General features: G+C 48.0%; 1 protein-coding gene across 1 annotated transcript in view; it reads left to right on the forward strand.

Moving 5' to 3' along the window:
- The first annotated feature begins 315 nt into the window (after positions 1-315).
- The window catches only part of SCTR (secretin receptor), a 64,548-nt gene continuing 50,089 nt past the window's right edge, over positions 316-14,774 (forward strand). Inside the window, exons 1-2 of the mRNA XM_033400243.2 lie at positions 316-497; positions 12,249-12,354. Of these exons, the coding sequence (XP_033256134.1) occupies positions 447-497; positions 12,249-12,354 (157 nt within the window). The 5' untranslated portion in view covers positions 316-446. The remainder of the gene's footprint in view (positions 498-12,248; positions 12,355-14,774) is intronic.

Below are 14,774 nucleotides of genomic sequence, written 5' to 3' on the forward strand. Positions count from 1 at the left end.
TAGGTGGGTATTATTAGACGTGTTGTTCCGGAGGAGAACAGAGGCTCGAAAAGGTGGCGCACGCCGCGCAGCGGCGGCGGGGCTGACCCGGGCTTTGGGGAGGGCTCTTTCCGTCCGTGGGGGTGTGGCGGCGGGGCAGGCCGAGTCCGTGGGAGCCGCTGCGGCCGCGCCTTCCCTCTGCCTCTTCCGCCGCCGACCTCCGCGCGGGCCCCCAGCCAGCCGCGGTGGGCGGAGGACTGCACGCCGCGCCGCGTCCTTATCAACCGGCCGGGCGGCGTGGCTCGCGGCCACCTAGTCCGAGGAGGCGAAGTCCCGGGTGGGGCCATGGCTCCCCGGGGCGCGGGTGCCGACCAGGGTCCGAGAGGAGGCTGGGAGCGCTGAGCCCGGAACGGGTGGTGCGCGCGGGCAGGCGGCCGTCGGGGCGCCCAGGGAGCGCACGCGGCACCATGCGCGCCCTCCTGCCTCCGCTGCTGCTGCTTGCCTGCGCCGCGCACGCCGTGAGTACGCGCGCCTCCGCGGGTCCCACGCGGGGTGGGGGTGGGGGCCGATCTTCCGCTGGGGAGTGGGAGCCCTTCCTCCGCATGCGTCCCCCACAGCTACGATCTCTCTCCGCTCCTCTCCGGACGGCCCGCTCCTCCAAAACACCATCGGCATGAGCCTGGGCGCAGGCAGCGCTGAGATAACCCCCTTGCCCTCCAGCCCACCCCTTCCTCCCGGCTGCGCCTCCGGGGCCCTCCTAGGCGGAGTTCTGGAGCCGCCCCTGGCCGTGCGTTTTGTGTGCCGGGCGCTTTGCCTGCGTTATCTCCTTGAAACCTCATCATCGCCTTTCGAGGTTGATGTTTTCATCCTCACTTTGCGGACAAGAAAAGCGAGACTTGGAAAGACCAAAAATCTTGCCCCGATAAAAGACAACTGGAACCCAATCCGTCTGCTCCAAAGCCTTGACATTTGCTCACACACCGGGCTGCGGATGGGGAGACCTCCGAAAGCTCTGGCCGCAGCAGCTGCTGGTTCTGTGATGGGACCGCGTCTGCGGCTCTCCCCCTCGTCTCTCCTGTGGGTTTGGCTCCCCGATGTCTGTGTGTCTGGGGACTCCTGGGAGCAGCTGGTCTCCCCAAACCAGGCCCAGGGAGGAGCTGGCCGAGAACAGAGAAGGCAGGAGTGGGTGGCGTGTTTTTCTTTCTTTCTCGGAAACTCCAGGGAATCCGGGCCTCTCCCTGTGGGATTTGTGAATGGGAAAGTGGCTGCACCCAGACTGGCTGGCTGGAAGCGAGGGCGGGGGGTTGGGAAGTGGGCGCACAGATTCCAGAACCACTCTTTCCCACCAGCCTTCCAAACTGGCCGCCGGGGCCTCTTTCCCAAGAAACTTCCCAGGGAGAGCACTTGGGGACCTAATTCTGAGTCTGCGGTCTCTGTCCTGGGCAAGTCCTTCCTGGCGTCCAGTGACCTTGCCTTCCTGTGGTCCTATCCTGTTTGACTGCAAGAAAGACCTGCTTCCCGAGCTGACGGGAGTGTTGGCACGCAGTAGGGGCGGCTCTGTGGCATCCAGGCGGGCATTTGGGGCTCTGTTCCCAGCTCGCTTGTAACTTGGAGCCTCTTGTCCTAGGGCTGGAGTTGGAAGGTGCTAGGGCAACAGCACCCGCTCGTTAGTCTGAGCTCCCACTTCTGGGAAACGCCACCTGAGACGGTGGGGACAGTTCGAAGCCCAGTGCAGCCTCCAGGTGTGTTGTGATTCGGTGCCCAGGGCTGGGAGGCAGCCGCTCCAGGTAGCTGGGCTTCAGGACTGAGGTTCAACCTACATTTTAATCTCAAGTTCAACCTACATTTTAATCTCAATCCCGGTGTTATCTCAGGAATAAACAGAGGGGAAAGGAGAGCCTCCCCTTGGTTCAAGTCTTCTGTGTGCCTTGGAAGGATGTTTTATTATGCCCTGGTCCAGTTACCTCCTTTTACAGGGGAGCAAACTGAGACCCACAGAGAGCAGGGACCTTCTCCACATCAGTTGGTTTGTGGCAGCGCTGAAAATAGAGCCCAGAGCTCTGTCCGGGACGCCCTTTGTCTTTACGTGCATTTTCATACACTCCGGTACCGCTTTGTGTTCTTCGAGGTGGCTTCCTGTGTGTAAGTCTTGGTTCTCTGGTGATTTTATGGGCTTATCCAGACCTGAGGGTCACACTTCTTGGCAGAGAACTCCTTCAACAAATAGGAGTGGAACTGACTACTTCGGTTGGACTATTTCCCAGCCTATGAAACCCTGCTTTTTTTTTTCCTGTTTGTTTGAGGCGTCAGACATTCGATTTTGAAATTGAAGGGCATTCAAACAATTCTGTATTCATTTTGTGCTCCCTCTTGAGGGAAATCATAGGCATATTTCTAATTGCGGGGGGGGGGGCAGTCACTAAGGCCAAATGCTTATTACTATCCCCTCCCCTGCCTTTCCACAGGGTGATGTCGGGAGGGTCCCTTGCCAGTGGACTAAGTGCTGATGGCTGATGGGGCAGTTTTCTAGACCTGGGTAGGAAACCCTGGCCACACCTCACCTGTCCCCACCCGTGTCTCTCATGAGGACTTCTACCTGGAACGCTGTTATTCACCAGCACATCTGTCCTTCCCGATATGTTCACTTCGAGCTTGAGCCTTGAGACTTAGTCTCGCTCATCCTTTATCCCTAGAGCCTGTCCCAGCGTAAGGGGGAGTCAATGAGTGTGTGTGGGCTGAATGAATGCATGAATGAGTGAATGAAATGATGCTGCTATCCATAGTGGCTGTCCTCAGCTGGGACAGTTTCATATAGCAACAGGTAGTGAAGCATGACATCTTGAAAGCAATCGTTGCTTACAAAATTGTACACAGATACGTCAGCAAAGGAGGAGGAGTCACTCAGGGGAGGGCTTTTTAATCCAGGGCATCTGGCAAGCTGCCCATCCGAGAACCTGAGTTAAGGGGGGTGCAGGGCTGCTTTTTCCTTCAAGCAGGGTTTCTTAACTTTGACGCTGTAATCCTGGATATTAAACCTGGGCTTTTCACAAGGGGTGCTGGGAGCGTCCCTGGACTCTAGCCACCAGAAGCTAGTGCCATCTCTCCAAGTCGTTCCAACACAAAGTGTCTCCAGACATTGCCAAATGCCCTTGGGGAGCAGGCAGGGCAAAACTGCCCTGGTTGAGAACCGCTGTCTTAAATGTAATGTTTCAGGGGAAATGCGTGAACAGGATTCACAATAGGTGTCACTGGATGTTGGATTCAGGGTAGTGGGGTTGGTGACAGGGAATCTGAGCCGGAGAACAGAAGCAGGTGTACCCGATGGAGACCCATTTCCAGACAAGAAGACTTCTACAGGGCATGGGTTCCTTGGGCTTCTCCACCCTCCCTCCCCCTCCCCATTCCATCTCAGTTGACTGCGCAGAAACACAGAAACTCGAAGGATGGGGTCTGGCACACATGGTGGTCCCCGCCCCTCTGTGGGCTACGTCTGGACCCAGAGGCTGACGAGCTCTGTGGCAGCTGGGTGAGCAGAATTTTAGGAAGGCCTGCAAAGGCCACCAGAGGATCTGGCTACTGTGGCCTCTTAGAGGAAAGTCACTGGGAGTTTTGGACAATATTCTGAGGAAGTATCTGTGCGTTTCTTTTTGAGTGTTTACTGTCCTTAAGTTAACGTGACTGATGACGATGATGGTGATGATGGTGAAGGCTTCCCTTACTGAGCACTTACTTCACACCAGGTACTCTGCTCAGTCCTTCCTGGCACTGATTTACTTCTCACACCAACAATCAGTACCCTCATTGTGCACATGACACAGAGGCTCAGAGAGAGGTGAAGCCACTGGTCAAGGTCACCCAGCTGGACACGGTGGCGTGAGGACCCAAACCCAGCTGTTCTTAGCCAGAATGTGCATCTGCTCCCAAAGAGAGGCCGCTCTGGTTTCTGGTGCCCAAGGCGCTGTGATGAAATTCTCTCCCAAACCGCAAAATGACACTAATTTCAGTTTAATCTAATCACTTCATAAAACATAAACAAAATACTGTCAGGACCCAGCATTTTAATGAGGGGGCCAGAGATGAGCTTGGGGTCACGAAGTCCAACAGGAGGTGTGCTTCCCACACTGTTTAGGGGAGTCCTCTAGGCTTTGGCACCCCCTTTAGGAGATGCTATAGAGTTCCCCTCCCTCTGTCCCGTCCCCAGTATTCCCCGCATGCCAGGGACAGGCAGAGCTTTCTTCCTGGCACCCCTTGTTGAAAGCGCAGACTTAATAACCAGGATTAGAGCTCTGCCCACAGGGCGGCCCCTGCAGTGGCCCCTGGTTTGGTGCCTGCACCCCTGCCCTTAGCAAGCTGAGGTTTCTCACCACTGACCTTCACTCGGGCTCTGGAACAACCTGCAGCCCAAGGCAAGCCCCACAACACTCAGATCCTATCTGCTTGCTTACATGACAAACAGAGGGCTGCCCAGCATTCGAGGGGACACGAGAAAACAGGGATCTCCTGGGACCCACCCAGCTTCAACAGGCCCTGTCTGACAGAGTCCAAGGGGCCTCTGGGGAAGGGACCTCCGCGGTGCATCATGTCCTGCCCGTCGTGCTGCCAGGATTCCTGAGTTTTCCAGGCTTCAGAATCCCTTCGTGCCCCACATCAGTTCCCTTTACCTTGGCTCCCAGAGGCTCCCCCTGGTGTCTTCTCAGATTTCTGACCTCACCACCTCCTCTTTCATTTTCAACAGACCGGGTCTACCTCCCATTTCCTGAGAGTCAGGGAAAGAACTTCCTCTGAGCAACATCTTGCTCTCACAGATGTGTCTGAATTGTACCCTCCTGTGCCCTTCCTCCTGCCATAACAGAGCACCACAGACTGGGGGCCTTAAACAGTGGACGTTTATCTTCTCATAGTTCTGGAGGCTGGAAGTCCCAGATCCAGGGCCAGCATGGTCGGGTTCTGGGGAGCCCTCCCTCCCCAGACGGCTTGTAGACAGCTGCCTTACCTTCACATGGCCTTTCCTCTGAGCGGGCAGAGAGAGAGAGTGAGCCCTCTGGTGTCTCTTCTCATAAGGCCACTAACCTATCAGATCTGGGCCCCAACCCCTTAGACCTCATTTGACCTTAATTACCTCCTTATGGGCCCGTCTCCAAACAGAGCCACACCCGGGGTTAGGGCATCAATGTATTCGTTGGTGGACACAGATATCCTGTCCACAACACATCCAGGCGGAACAGAGGCTCTGCTCCGGCCCACGGCCATCCCTACACCTGTGCTCCCACCCCCGCCCCTACCATGCTTAGTGACCTGTGTCCTGAGACGACACAGAGGCAGCCCAGTCCTCACCCACGACCCCTGCCTCCACCTCCACCCATTCCTCAGCCAGCCGCACCCTGGCTCCCACGCGCCACCCACGGGCTTCAGTCACCAGGGCCTGTGTTGCCACATTCACTAGACAGGGTGCAGTCTTTGGTCTACCCGGGGACCACGTGACTGATGAGAGGAGCTGGACGTTAATGAATAACGAGATCAAGGTAGCAGGCACACACCCAGACTGTCCTGGTCAAACTGGGCAGGACACCCATGGGACCCCAGCCTCTTGGAAGCATTCCGTGCCAGGACACCCTGTCCCTTTTCCTGCCTTGGCTCCTACCCTTCGCTGTTCCCACCACACCTCTCGAGACGTTTCTCCTCTCGCATGGTCCCTCCAGTGGCTAGGCCCCTCCTCTCGCGTGGCTCCTCCTCTCGCGTGGCTCCTCCTCTCGCGTGGCTGGCTCCTCTCGCGTGGCTGGCTCCTTCTCACGTGGCTCCTCCTCTCGCGTGGCTGGCTCCTCTCGCGTGGCTCCTCCTCTCGCGTGGCTGGCTCCTCTCGCGTGGCTGGCTCCTTCTCACGTGGCTGGCTCCTTCTCGCGTGGCTGGTTCCTCCTCGCGCAAGGTCCCTCCTCTGGCGTCGGCCTTTGTTACGCTCTTAGTCCCAGCCTGAGCGGGTCGTTCCCCGAGGCTCTGTCTCTGGCCCTTGGTCTTCTGGACCTGCTCCTTCTTACCGTGTGAGCTTCTTTGGCTGTCTTACCGCGTCACAAACCCAGTCTTGCTCAACCACACTTCTCTCACCTCAGCTCCCAGGCCTACATCTCGTTTCCTTGTGCTTGGAGCTATCGAGGCACCCAGAGCAGACGCATCATGGGAGCCATGCCAGCCCTGCCCTCAGCCGGCCCTCAGGCCCCCATCGGCTCCGTCTCGTCCGTCCGCATCCTCTCCGCTCTGTGAGGATGACTTACCGGGTGCAGCCGCCTCCCGGGGGCCCCTGCCGCCGCTGGTGGTCCATCATGACCTAGCGGCTGCCTTCCCCACGCGCTCCCGCCTCGGGCCACTCTGACTCCTTGGAGCCGGTGAGCTCCGGGAGCAGGACCCGCGTCCATTCGCCTTTGATTGCGGAGCGTCCTGGGGGCCCAGTAAGTGTTTGATGATGTTTTGTGCTTCGAACTGGTTGTACGATCGAGTGCCCTCTTTTTCGTTCTCATCCTATAAACTAGACTAGTTATTTCTCTTGTTTCCCCCTTGAAACTATTCCTGTCCGGTCTCAATGTTGGCAGGTGAGTAATTATATTGTAAAGTGTGATGAGCAAAGTGATGCTGCGTTTCTTCACCTCCTTCAGAATTCAACAGGTTTTCATTGTATCTCCTCCCAGATTTTACCTTTTCGGATTTAAGAGTCCAAAATAGCTAACAGAACCCTCTCTTAACATCTTTCCTCTCTTATTTTGGGGTCTGCCTCGTTATTTTCTCTCTCTGCAGGTTGGACTTTTCTATCTCCAAATTATTAATTAATTGGATAATTACTCAAGTGAATAAGAGCTTTTTCACTCCTTCAGAGATTCAAAAATTTACTTCCTCCATGTGCTTTCTTAGGAATTTACTAGAGAACGTGATTCTGTAAAACAAGGAAGAAGAGTAAAGAAAAAGGGAGTCCAGGAAATGGAACTCCGTCAGGGGGAGCGGGGAGCAGCCCCCAAAACCACAGGCCGGTGTTGGGAAGAGGAAGGAGGTCTGTGGGAGGGAGGGCTCCAGGGGAAAACGAATAGGACTGTTTTTCTTTTAACATCTTTATTGGAGTATAGTTGCTTTGCAATGGTGTGTTAGTTTCTGCTGTATAACAAAGTGAATCAGCTATACATATACATATGTTCCCATATCTCTTCCTTCTTGTGTCTCCCTGCCTCCCACCGTCCCTATCCCACCCCTCTAGGTGGTCACAAAGCACCGAGCTGATCTCCCTGTGCTATGCGGCTGCTTCCCACTAGCTATCTACCTTACGTTTGGTAGTGTATATATGTCCATGCCACTCGCTCACCTTGTCCCAGCTTACCCTTCTCCCTCCCTGTGTCCCCAGGTCCATTCTCTATGTCTGCATCTTTATTCCTGTCCTGCCCCTAGGTTCTTCATGACCATTTTTTTCTTAGATTCCATATATATGTGTTAGCATACGGTATTTGTTTTTCTCTTTCTGACTTACTTCACTCTGTATGACAGACTCTGGGTCCATCCACCTCACTGCAAATAACTCAATTTCGTTTCCTTTTATGGCTGAGTAATATTCCATTGTATATATGTGCCACATCTTCTATATCCATTCATCTGTCGATGGACACTTAGGTTGCTTCCATGTCCTGCCTATTGTAAATAGAGCTGCAGTGAGCATTGTGGTACATGACTGTTTTTGAATTATGGTTTTCTCAGGGTATATGCCCCGTAGTGAGATTGCTGGGTCGTATGGTAGTTCTATTTTTAGTTTTTTAAGGAACCTCCATACTGTTCTCCATAGTGGCTGTATCAGTTTACCTTCCCACCAACAGTGCAAGAGTGTTCCCTTTTCTCCACACCCTCTCCAGCATGTATTGTTTGTAGATTTTTTGACGATGGCCATTCTGACCAGTGTGAGATGATATCTCATTGTAGTTGTGATTTGCATTTCTCTAATGATTAGTGATGTTGAGCATCCTTTCATGTGTTTGCTGGCCATCTGTATATCTTCTTTGGAGAAATGTCTATTTAGGTCTTCTGCCCATTTTTGGATTGTTTTTTTGATATTGAGCTGCATGAGCTGCTTGTAAATTTTGGAGATTAATCCTTTGTCAGTTGCTTCATTTGCAAATATTTTCTGCCATTCTGAGGGTTGTCTTTTCGTCTTATGGTTTCCTTTGCTATGCAAAAGCTTTTGAGTTTCATTAGGTCCCATTTGTTTATTTTTGGTTTTATATCCATTTCTCTAGGAGTGGGTCAAAAACGATCTTGCTGTGATTTATGTCATACAATGTTCTGCCTATGTTTTCCCCTAAGAGACAAACTTGATTTTTAAAAACTGTTTAAAGGGAACTTTTCAGTACTAATAGCTCTTGTTTTGAGGAAAATTTTATATTAATTTTAGCAATACTTTCACCTTCACTTGTTTCTCCTCCTGTGAATTTTAAGTAAAATTATATTTAATACTTTTTTTAAAAGGGGGTGAACTATAGATGATAGTTTTTTTCTTCTTCATCTTTTCTTTTTCTTTTTTGTCTTTAAAAATATATTTTGGCCCCCTGTATTGGCAGCGTGGAGTCTTAACCACTAGACCGCCAGGGAAGTCCCAGTTTATTCAATTTTAATGGAAGGATAAGGATAAAAGAAACGTGGGATGATTCACTTCGTACCCACTAAGATGGATATTATTAACACAGAATAACAAAGGTTGATGAGGACATAGAGAAATTAGAACTCTATGCATTGCTGGCGGGAAGGTAAAATGGGGCAGCTGCTGTGGAAAACAGTGTGGTGGTTTTTTAAAAAAGTAAACACAGAATTACCATATGATCCACACATTTTGCTTCTGGGTATGTACGCAGAAGAATCAAAGCAGGGACTCGAAAAGATATTTGTACACCTTTGTTCCTGGCTGCAATATTCACAGTAGCCAAGAGATGGAAACAACCCAGTGATGAATGGATGAACAAAGTGCGGTCTGTCCATACAATGGAATAGTATTCATCCTTAAAAAGGAAGGAAATTCTGATAGATGCTATAATGTGGATGTGAAATGAGCCAGACACAAAAAAGCAGATATTGCATGACTCCACTTATATGAAGTACCTAGAACAGACACATTCATAGAATCAGAAAGTAGAATAGAGGTTACCAGGGACTCCAGGAAGGGTAACGGATAGTTACTATTTAATTGGTACAGAGTTTCTGTTGGGCCAGTTGAAAAGTCCTGGAGATGGATAGGGGTGATCATTGTACAACTTTGTACACTAAACCACGGTTAAAATGGTAAATGTTATGTATATTTTACTACAACTTAAGAAGAAGAAATGTAGAATGAAAAGAAAAAGTTAAACTGTCTTCTGATGTTTTTTTTCCATAGTCCCAGGGAAAAACACAAAGGAGGTTAAATTTTTCTTGGAGAGGTTCCCATTGTAGGTGTTCCCTCATTCCTCATCTTGCTCCATCGCTCTCAAGACCCTCTTTGCTGCAGCGCCCCTTTCTTCATTTCTAGCAATGCACATGGCCACCCACTTTCGGGAAACGTCACTCCTACCCAGTCAGCTGTGCTGTGTAACAGTCACAGAAACTCAGTGGCACATAGAAATGCACGTTTACTTCTTTCTTAGTGTTTGCAAGTGAGCTGGGGTTTGACTGACCAGCTATGATACTGACGTTGATCCAGTCAAGGTGCAAAACAAGTCTGCAACCCTGAGGACCCTTCGTGGTGCCCTGTTAGAGTCATACCTCCCTCCCTCCCACCCTCACCCTCCCTTCACTCCTGACAACCACTAATAGGGTCTCCATTTTTATTGATATAATTTTGCTGTTTCAAGAATGTTATATAAATGATGTGGAATCTAAAAAAAATGATACAAATGAATGTATTGACAAAACAGACTCACAGACATAGAGAACAAACTTATGGTTACCAAAAGGGAAAGGGGGTGGAGGGATAAATTAGGTGTTTGGGATTAACATATACACACTACTCTATATAAAATAGATAACCAACAAGGAGCTACTGTACAGCACAGGGAACTCTACTCAGTACTCTGTAATAACCTGTATGGGGAAAGAATCTGAAAAAGAATGGACACGTGTATAACTGAATCACTTTGCTGCACACCTGAAACTAACACAAAGGTTGTAAATCAACTATACCCCAATATAAAATAATTAAATTTAAAAAAGAATGTTATATAAATGGAATCATACAGTATGTAACCGTTTGGGATTGGCTTTTTTCATTCAGCATATTTCTCTGGATATTCATTTAAGTTGGTCCATGTATTACTACTTTGTTCCTTTTTATTGCTGAGTAGAATTTCATAGTATGGATGTACCATAGTTTGTTTAACCATTTACCCATTGAAAGGCATCTGGACTGTTACAGTTTTGGGCTGTTAGGAATAAAGCTGCTACAAATAGTAGTGTACAGGTTTTTTTCTGAATATACGTTTTCATTTCTCCAGGGTAAATGCCCAAGAGTGCAATGGCTGGGTCATATGATAGTTGCATGTTTAGCTTTTCTTAAGACACTGTCAACCTGTTTTCCAGAGCGGTTGTCTCATTTTACAGTCCCACCAGCAATGTGTCCGTGACCTAGTTTCACCACAACCTTGCCAGCATTGTTGTCAATTTTTATGTTAGATATTCTGATAAGCATGTAGTGATATCACATTACGATTTCAATTTGCATTTACCTAATAGCTAATAATGTTGAACATCTTTTCATGTGCTTATTTGCCATCTGTGTGTCTTCTCTGAAATGTCTTTTCATGCATTTTGCCTATGTTCTAAATAGATTTTTTTTTTTTGGGCCACGTTGGGTCTTCGTTGCTGCGTGCGGACTTTCTCTAGTTGTGGCGAGCAGGGGCTACTCTTCTTTGCGGTGTGTGGGTTTCTCATTGCGGTGGCTTCTCTTGTTGTGGAGCACAGGCTCTAGGTGTGCGGGCTTCAGTAGCTGCAGCACACAGGCTCAGTAGTTGTGGCTCACAGGCTCCAGAGCACAGGCTCAGTAGTTGTGGCTTGTGGGCTCTAGGGCTCACAGGCTTCAATAGTTGTGGCGCATGGGCTTAGTTGCTCCGCGGCATGTGGGATCTTCCTGGACCAGGGATCGAACCTGCTTCCCCTGCACTGGCAGGCGGATTCTTAACCACTGCGCCACCAGGGAAGTCCTTAAATAGATTTTTAAATTTGTTTACTATTGAGTTTTGAATGTCCTCTGTCTGTTCTAGATATTAGTTCTAATTTGCGGATTGCAAATATCGTCTCCTCATCTGTAGCTTGCCTTTTCATCCTCTTAACATGGTTTTTCTTGGAGCAAAAGTTTTTAATTTTGGTGAAGTCCAATTTATCAATTTTTCTTTTTATGGATCATGCTTTTGGTGTCAAGTATAAGAAATCTTTGCCTGGCCCTACATCTTGAAGATTTTCTATGTTTTTTCTAAAAGTTTTAGTTTAATGTTTTGCGCTCAAGTCCATGATCATTTTGAGGTAATTTTTGTACAAGGTATGAGTCTTAGTTCAAGGTTCATTTTGTTATCTAGCTGTCCAGTCACTCTAACACCATTGCCTATTCTTCTACTAATACCAGGCTGTTTTGATTACTGTAGCTATACAGCGAGTCTTTAAACTAGGTGAACTGATTTCTCCCACTTATTCTTTTTTAATTAATATAATTTATTTTGTTGAGAGGATTTAGGTTTACAGAAAAATTCTGCAGAAAGTACAAAGAATGACCATATACCCCCTCAACCCTTCCTCTCCAGTGTCTCCTATTACTAATGTCTTGCATAAAAGTGGTGCATTTGTTAAAATCGATGAGCTAATATTGATACATTAACCAAAGTCTCTAGTTTACATTACTTTTTTTACAAGTCTTTTTTATTGAAGTATAGTTGCTGTACGATACTGTATAGGCTATAGGTGTACAATTAGTGATTCACAATTTTTAAAGGTTATGCTCCACTTATAGTTATTGTAAAATATGGGCTCTGTTCTCTGTGTTGTACAACGTATCTTGTAGCTTATTTTATACCTAGCAGCTTGTACCTCTTACTGCCCTGCCCCTAGCTTGCCCTCCTTCCCTCTCCCTGCTGGTAACCACAAGTTTGTTGTCTGTATCCGTGAGCATGCTCTTTTTTTGTCATATTCACTCGTTTGTCTTCCTCATTTTGAGTCTCCATTGTCTGGCCCCGCCCTGTGTACTAGACTCAGCTTCGTGGCAGTGACGAGCATTCTCGGCTTTGGGCTTGCAGGTGGGAGCCTTCCCTCGGCTGTGCGCTGTGCTGCAGGTGCTGCGGGAAGAGCGGGACCAGTGTCTGCAGGGACTCGCCGAGGAGAGGGCCAGGCACCCGGCCCCAGGTACGTGCACACCTGGGCCCACTCTGGGATGTGAGTTGCGTCCAGGTCCACTGGGTTGGGGGCAGGTAGGGGCTGGAGCGGCTGCGCCCTTTCAGAGAATAAGCTGAGGGGAAGGGCCTGGAGTGACCCTGGTGACCAGTCTATACACACCCAGAGAAACCACGTCATTGCCTCTCTTTGGTTCTCTGAGTTTGTGGTTACAGCCAGGGTTGTTGAACCATTAGCTTCTGCATGATGACTTCACCAAGGTAAGCTTTTGGTGAGAATTACTTATCAAGGCAGTGTACTTCTCACCCATTCTCTCACCTCTACTGCTAGTTTGTTGGGAGAGGCAGCGTGGGGTCTGGAAAACTTGGAGTCCATTGCTGGCTGACCCTCACCGGCTGTGTGAACACGGACAAATTATTTAACCTTCCGAGTCTTGCTTTACTGATCTATAAAACACAGGTGATAAAGTCTACATCAGAATTATAAAGATATATGAGATAAAGTATGTTAATACAGGTATTTCTTAAATATTATTAATTTAAATATTTGTTATTAGTCAGGACTGTAAATATTATTAATTTGATATTTACATGTTAATTTTATTTCTGTTCCCTTCCTTCACTTATCTGCTTTGCTTTCACTCATCTAAGGGCAGGGAGGGATGTAGCATTAAGAGAAGAATCCTTTACAGATAGTCAGACAAAGACTTGTACAGGCAAGGTCTTAGCAGCACGGGTTACAATAGCCAACAGGTGGAAACAACCCAAGTGTCTGTCAGCTGATGAATGGGTAAAGAAGATGTGGTCTGTACATACAATAGAACAGTATTCAGTCTTAAAAAGGAATGAAGTACTGATACTACCACATGGATAAATTTTAAAAAACGTGAAGTGAAAGAAGTCTGTTGTAAGAGGTCATGTGTTATATGATTCTCCTTGTATGAAATGTCCAGATTAGACAAATTCATAGAGACAGAAGTTAGATTCGTGGTTGTCAGGGGCTCAGGGGAAATGGCTGGGGAGTAACTGTGTAGGAACTGCCTTTTGGTGGTGGTGAAATGTCTGCAACTGGAGAGAGGTGCCGGTCACACAACACTGTGAATGTACTAAATGCCACTGATTGTGCGCTTTAAAATGGCTAATGGTTAATTTTATGTGATGTGAATTTCTTTTTAATAGACTTTATTTTTTAGAGCAGTTCCCTGCAGAGTGGAGCGGAAAGTACAGAGCATTCCCACGTACTCTCTGCTACCCGCTCCCACCCAAACACACAGTCTCCCTCACCGTCAGCATCCTGCAGCCGGTGCTACATTGGTTACAGCTGATGAACCTACACACCGTCGTCACTCAGAGCCCACAGTTTACATTAGGGGTCACCCTTAGTGTTCATATTCAGTGGGTTTTGAAAAATGTATGATTGCATGTATCCACAATTATGCTATCATACAGAGTAGTCTCTCTTGCCTGAAAATCCTCTGTGCTCCACCTATGCATCCCGCTGTCTCTTCTAACCCCTGGCAACCACTGATCTTTTTACTCTCTCCGTAGTTTTGCCTTTTCCAGAAAGTCATATAGTTGGAATCATGCAGTGTGTAGTCTTTTCACGTTGGTTTCTTTCACTTGGTAATATACATTTAAGGTTTTTCTCATGTCTTTTCATGGCTTGGTAGCTCATTTCTTCTTTGAGCTGGAGAATATTCCACTGTCTGGATGTGCCACAGTTTATCCATTCTCCTACTGAAAGACATCTTGGTTGCTTCCAAGTTTCGGCAATTCTAAATCAAGTTGTTCTGTGCAGACATAAGTTTTCAATTCATTTGGATAAATACCAAAGAGAATGGTTGCTAGATAGTATGGTGAGAGCATGTTCAGTTTTGTAAGAAGCTGCCAAACTGTCTTCCAAGTGGCTGCACCATTTTAATTTCCCACCAGCAGTGAATGAGGGTTCCTGTAGCTCCACATCCTTGACAACATTTGATGTTGTCAGTGTTTTGCTTTGTTTCTTTAATTGTAGTAAAATACATGTAACATAAATTTTACTGTCTTAACCATTTTTATTTATTTCTTTTTCTTCCAGTTTTATTGAGATATGGTTGACATACAGCAGTGTATAAGTTTAAGGTGCACAGCATAATGAGTTGACTTACATACATCATGAAGTGACTATCACAAGAAGTTTAGTGAACACCATCATCTCTTATAGGTGCAGAGTTAAAGAAATAGAAAAGAATGGTGTGACGAGAACTCTTGAGATTGCTCTCTTAACAACTTTCACATATAACACACAGCAGTGGTAACTGTATTTATCATGCTGCACGTCACATCCCTACTACTTATTTATCTTATAACTGGAAGTTTGTACCTTTTGACTACCTTCCTGCAATTCCCCCCAGCCCGGCCTCTGGTACCCACAAATCTGATCTCTGTCTATGA

Source organism: Orcinus orca, chromosome 7 (assembly GCF_937001465.1).
Source record: "Orcinus orca chromosome 7, mOrcOrc1.1, whole genome shotgun sequence".
Lineage (NCBI taxonomy): Eukaryota > Metazoa > Chordata > Mammalia > Artiodactyla > Delphinidae > Orcinus > Orcinus orca.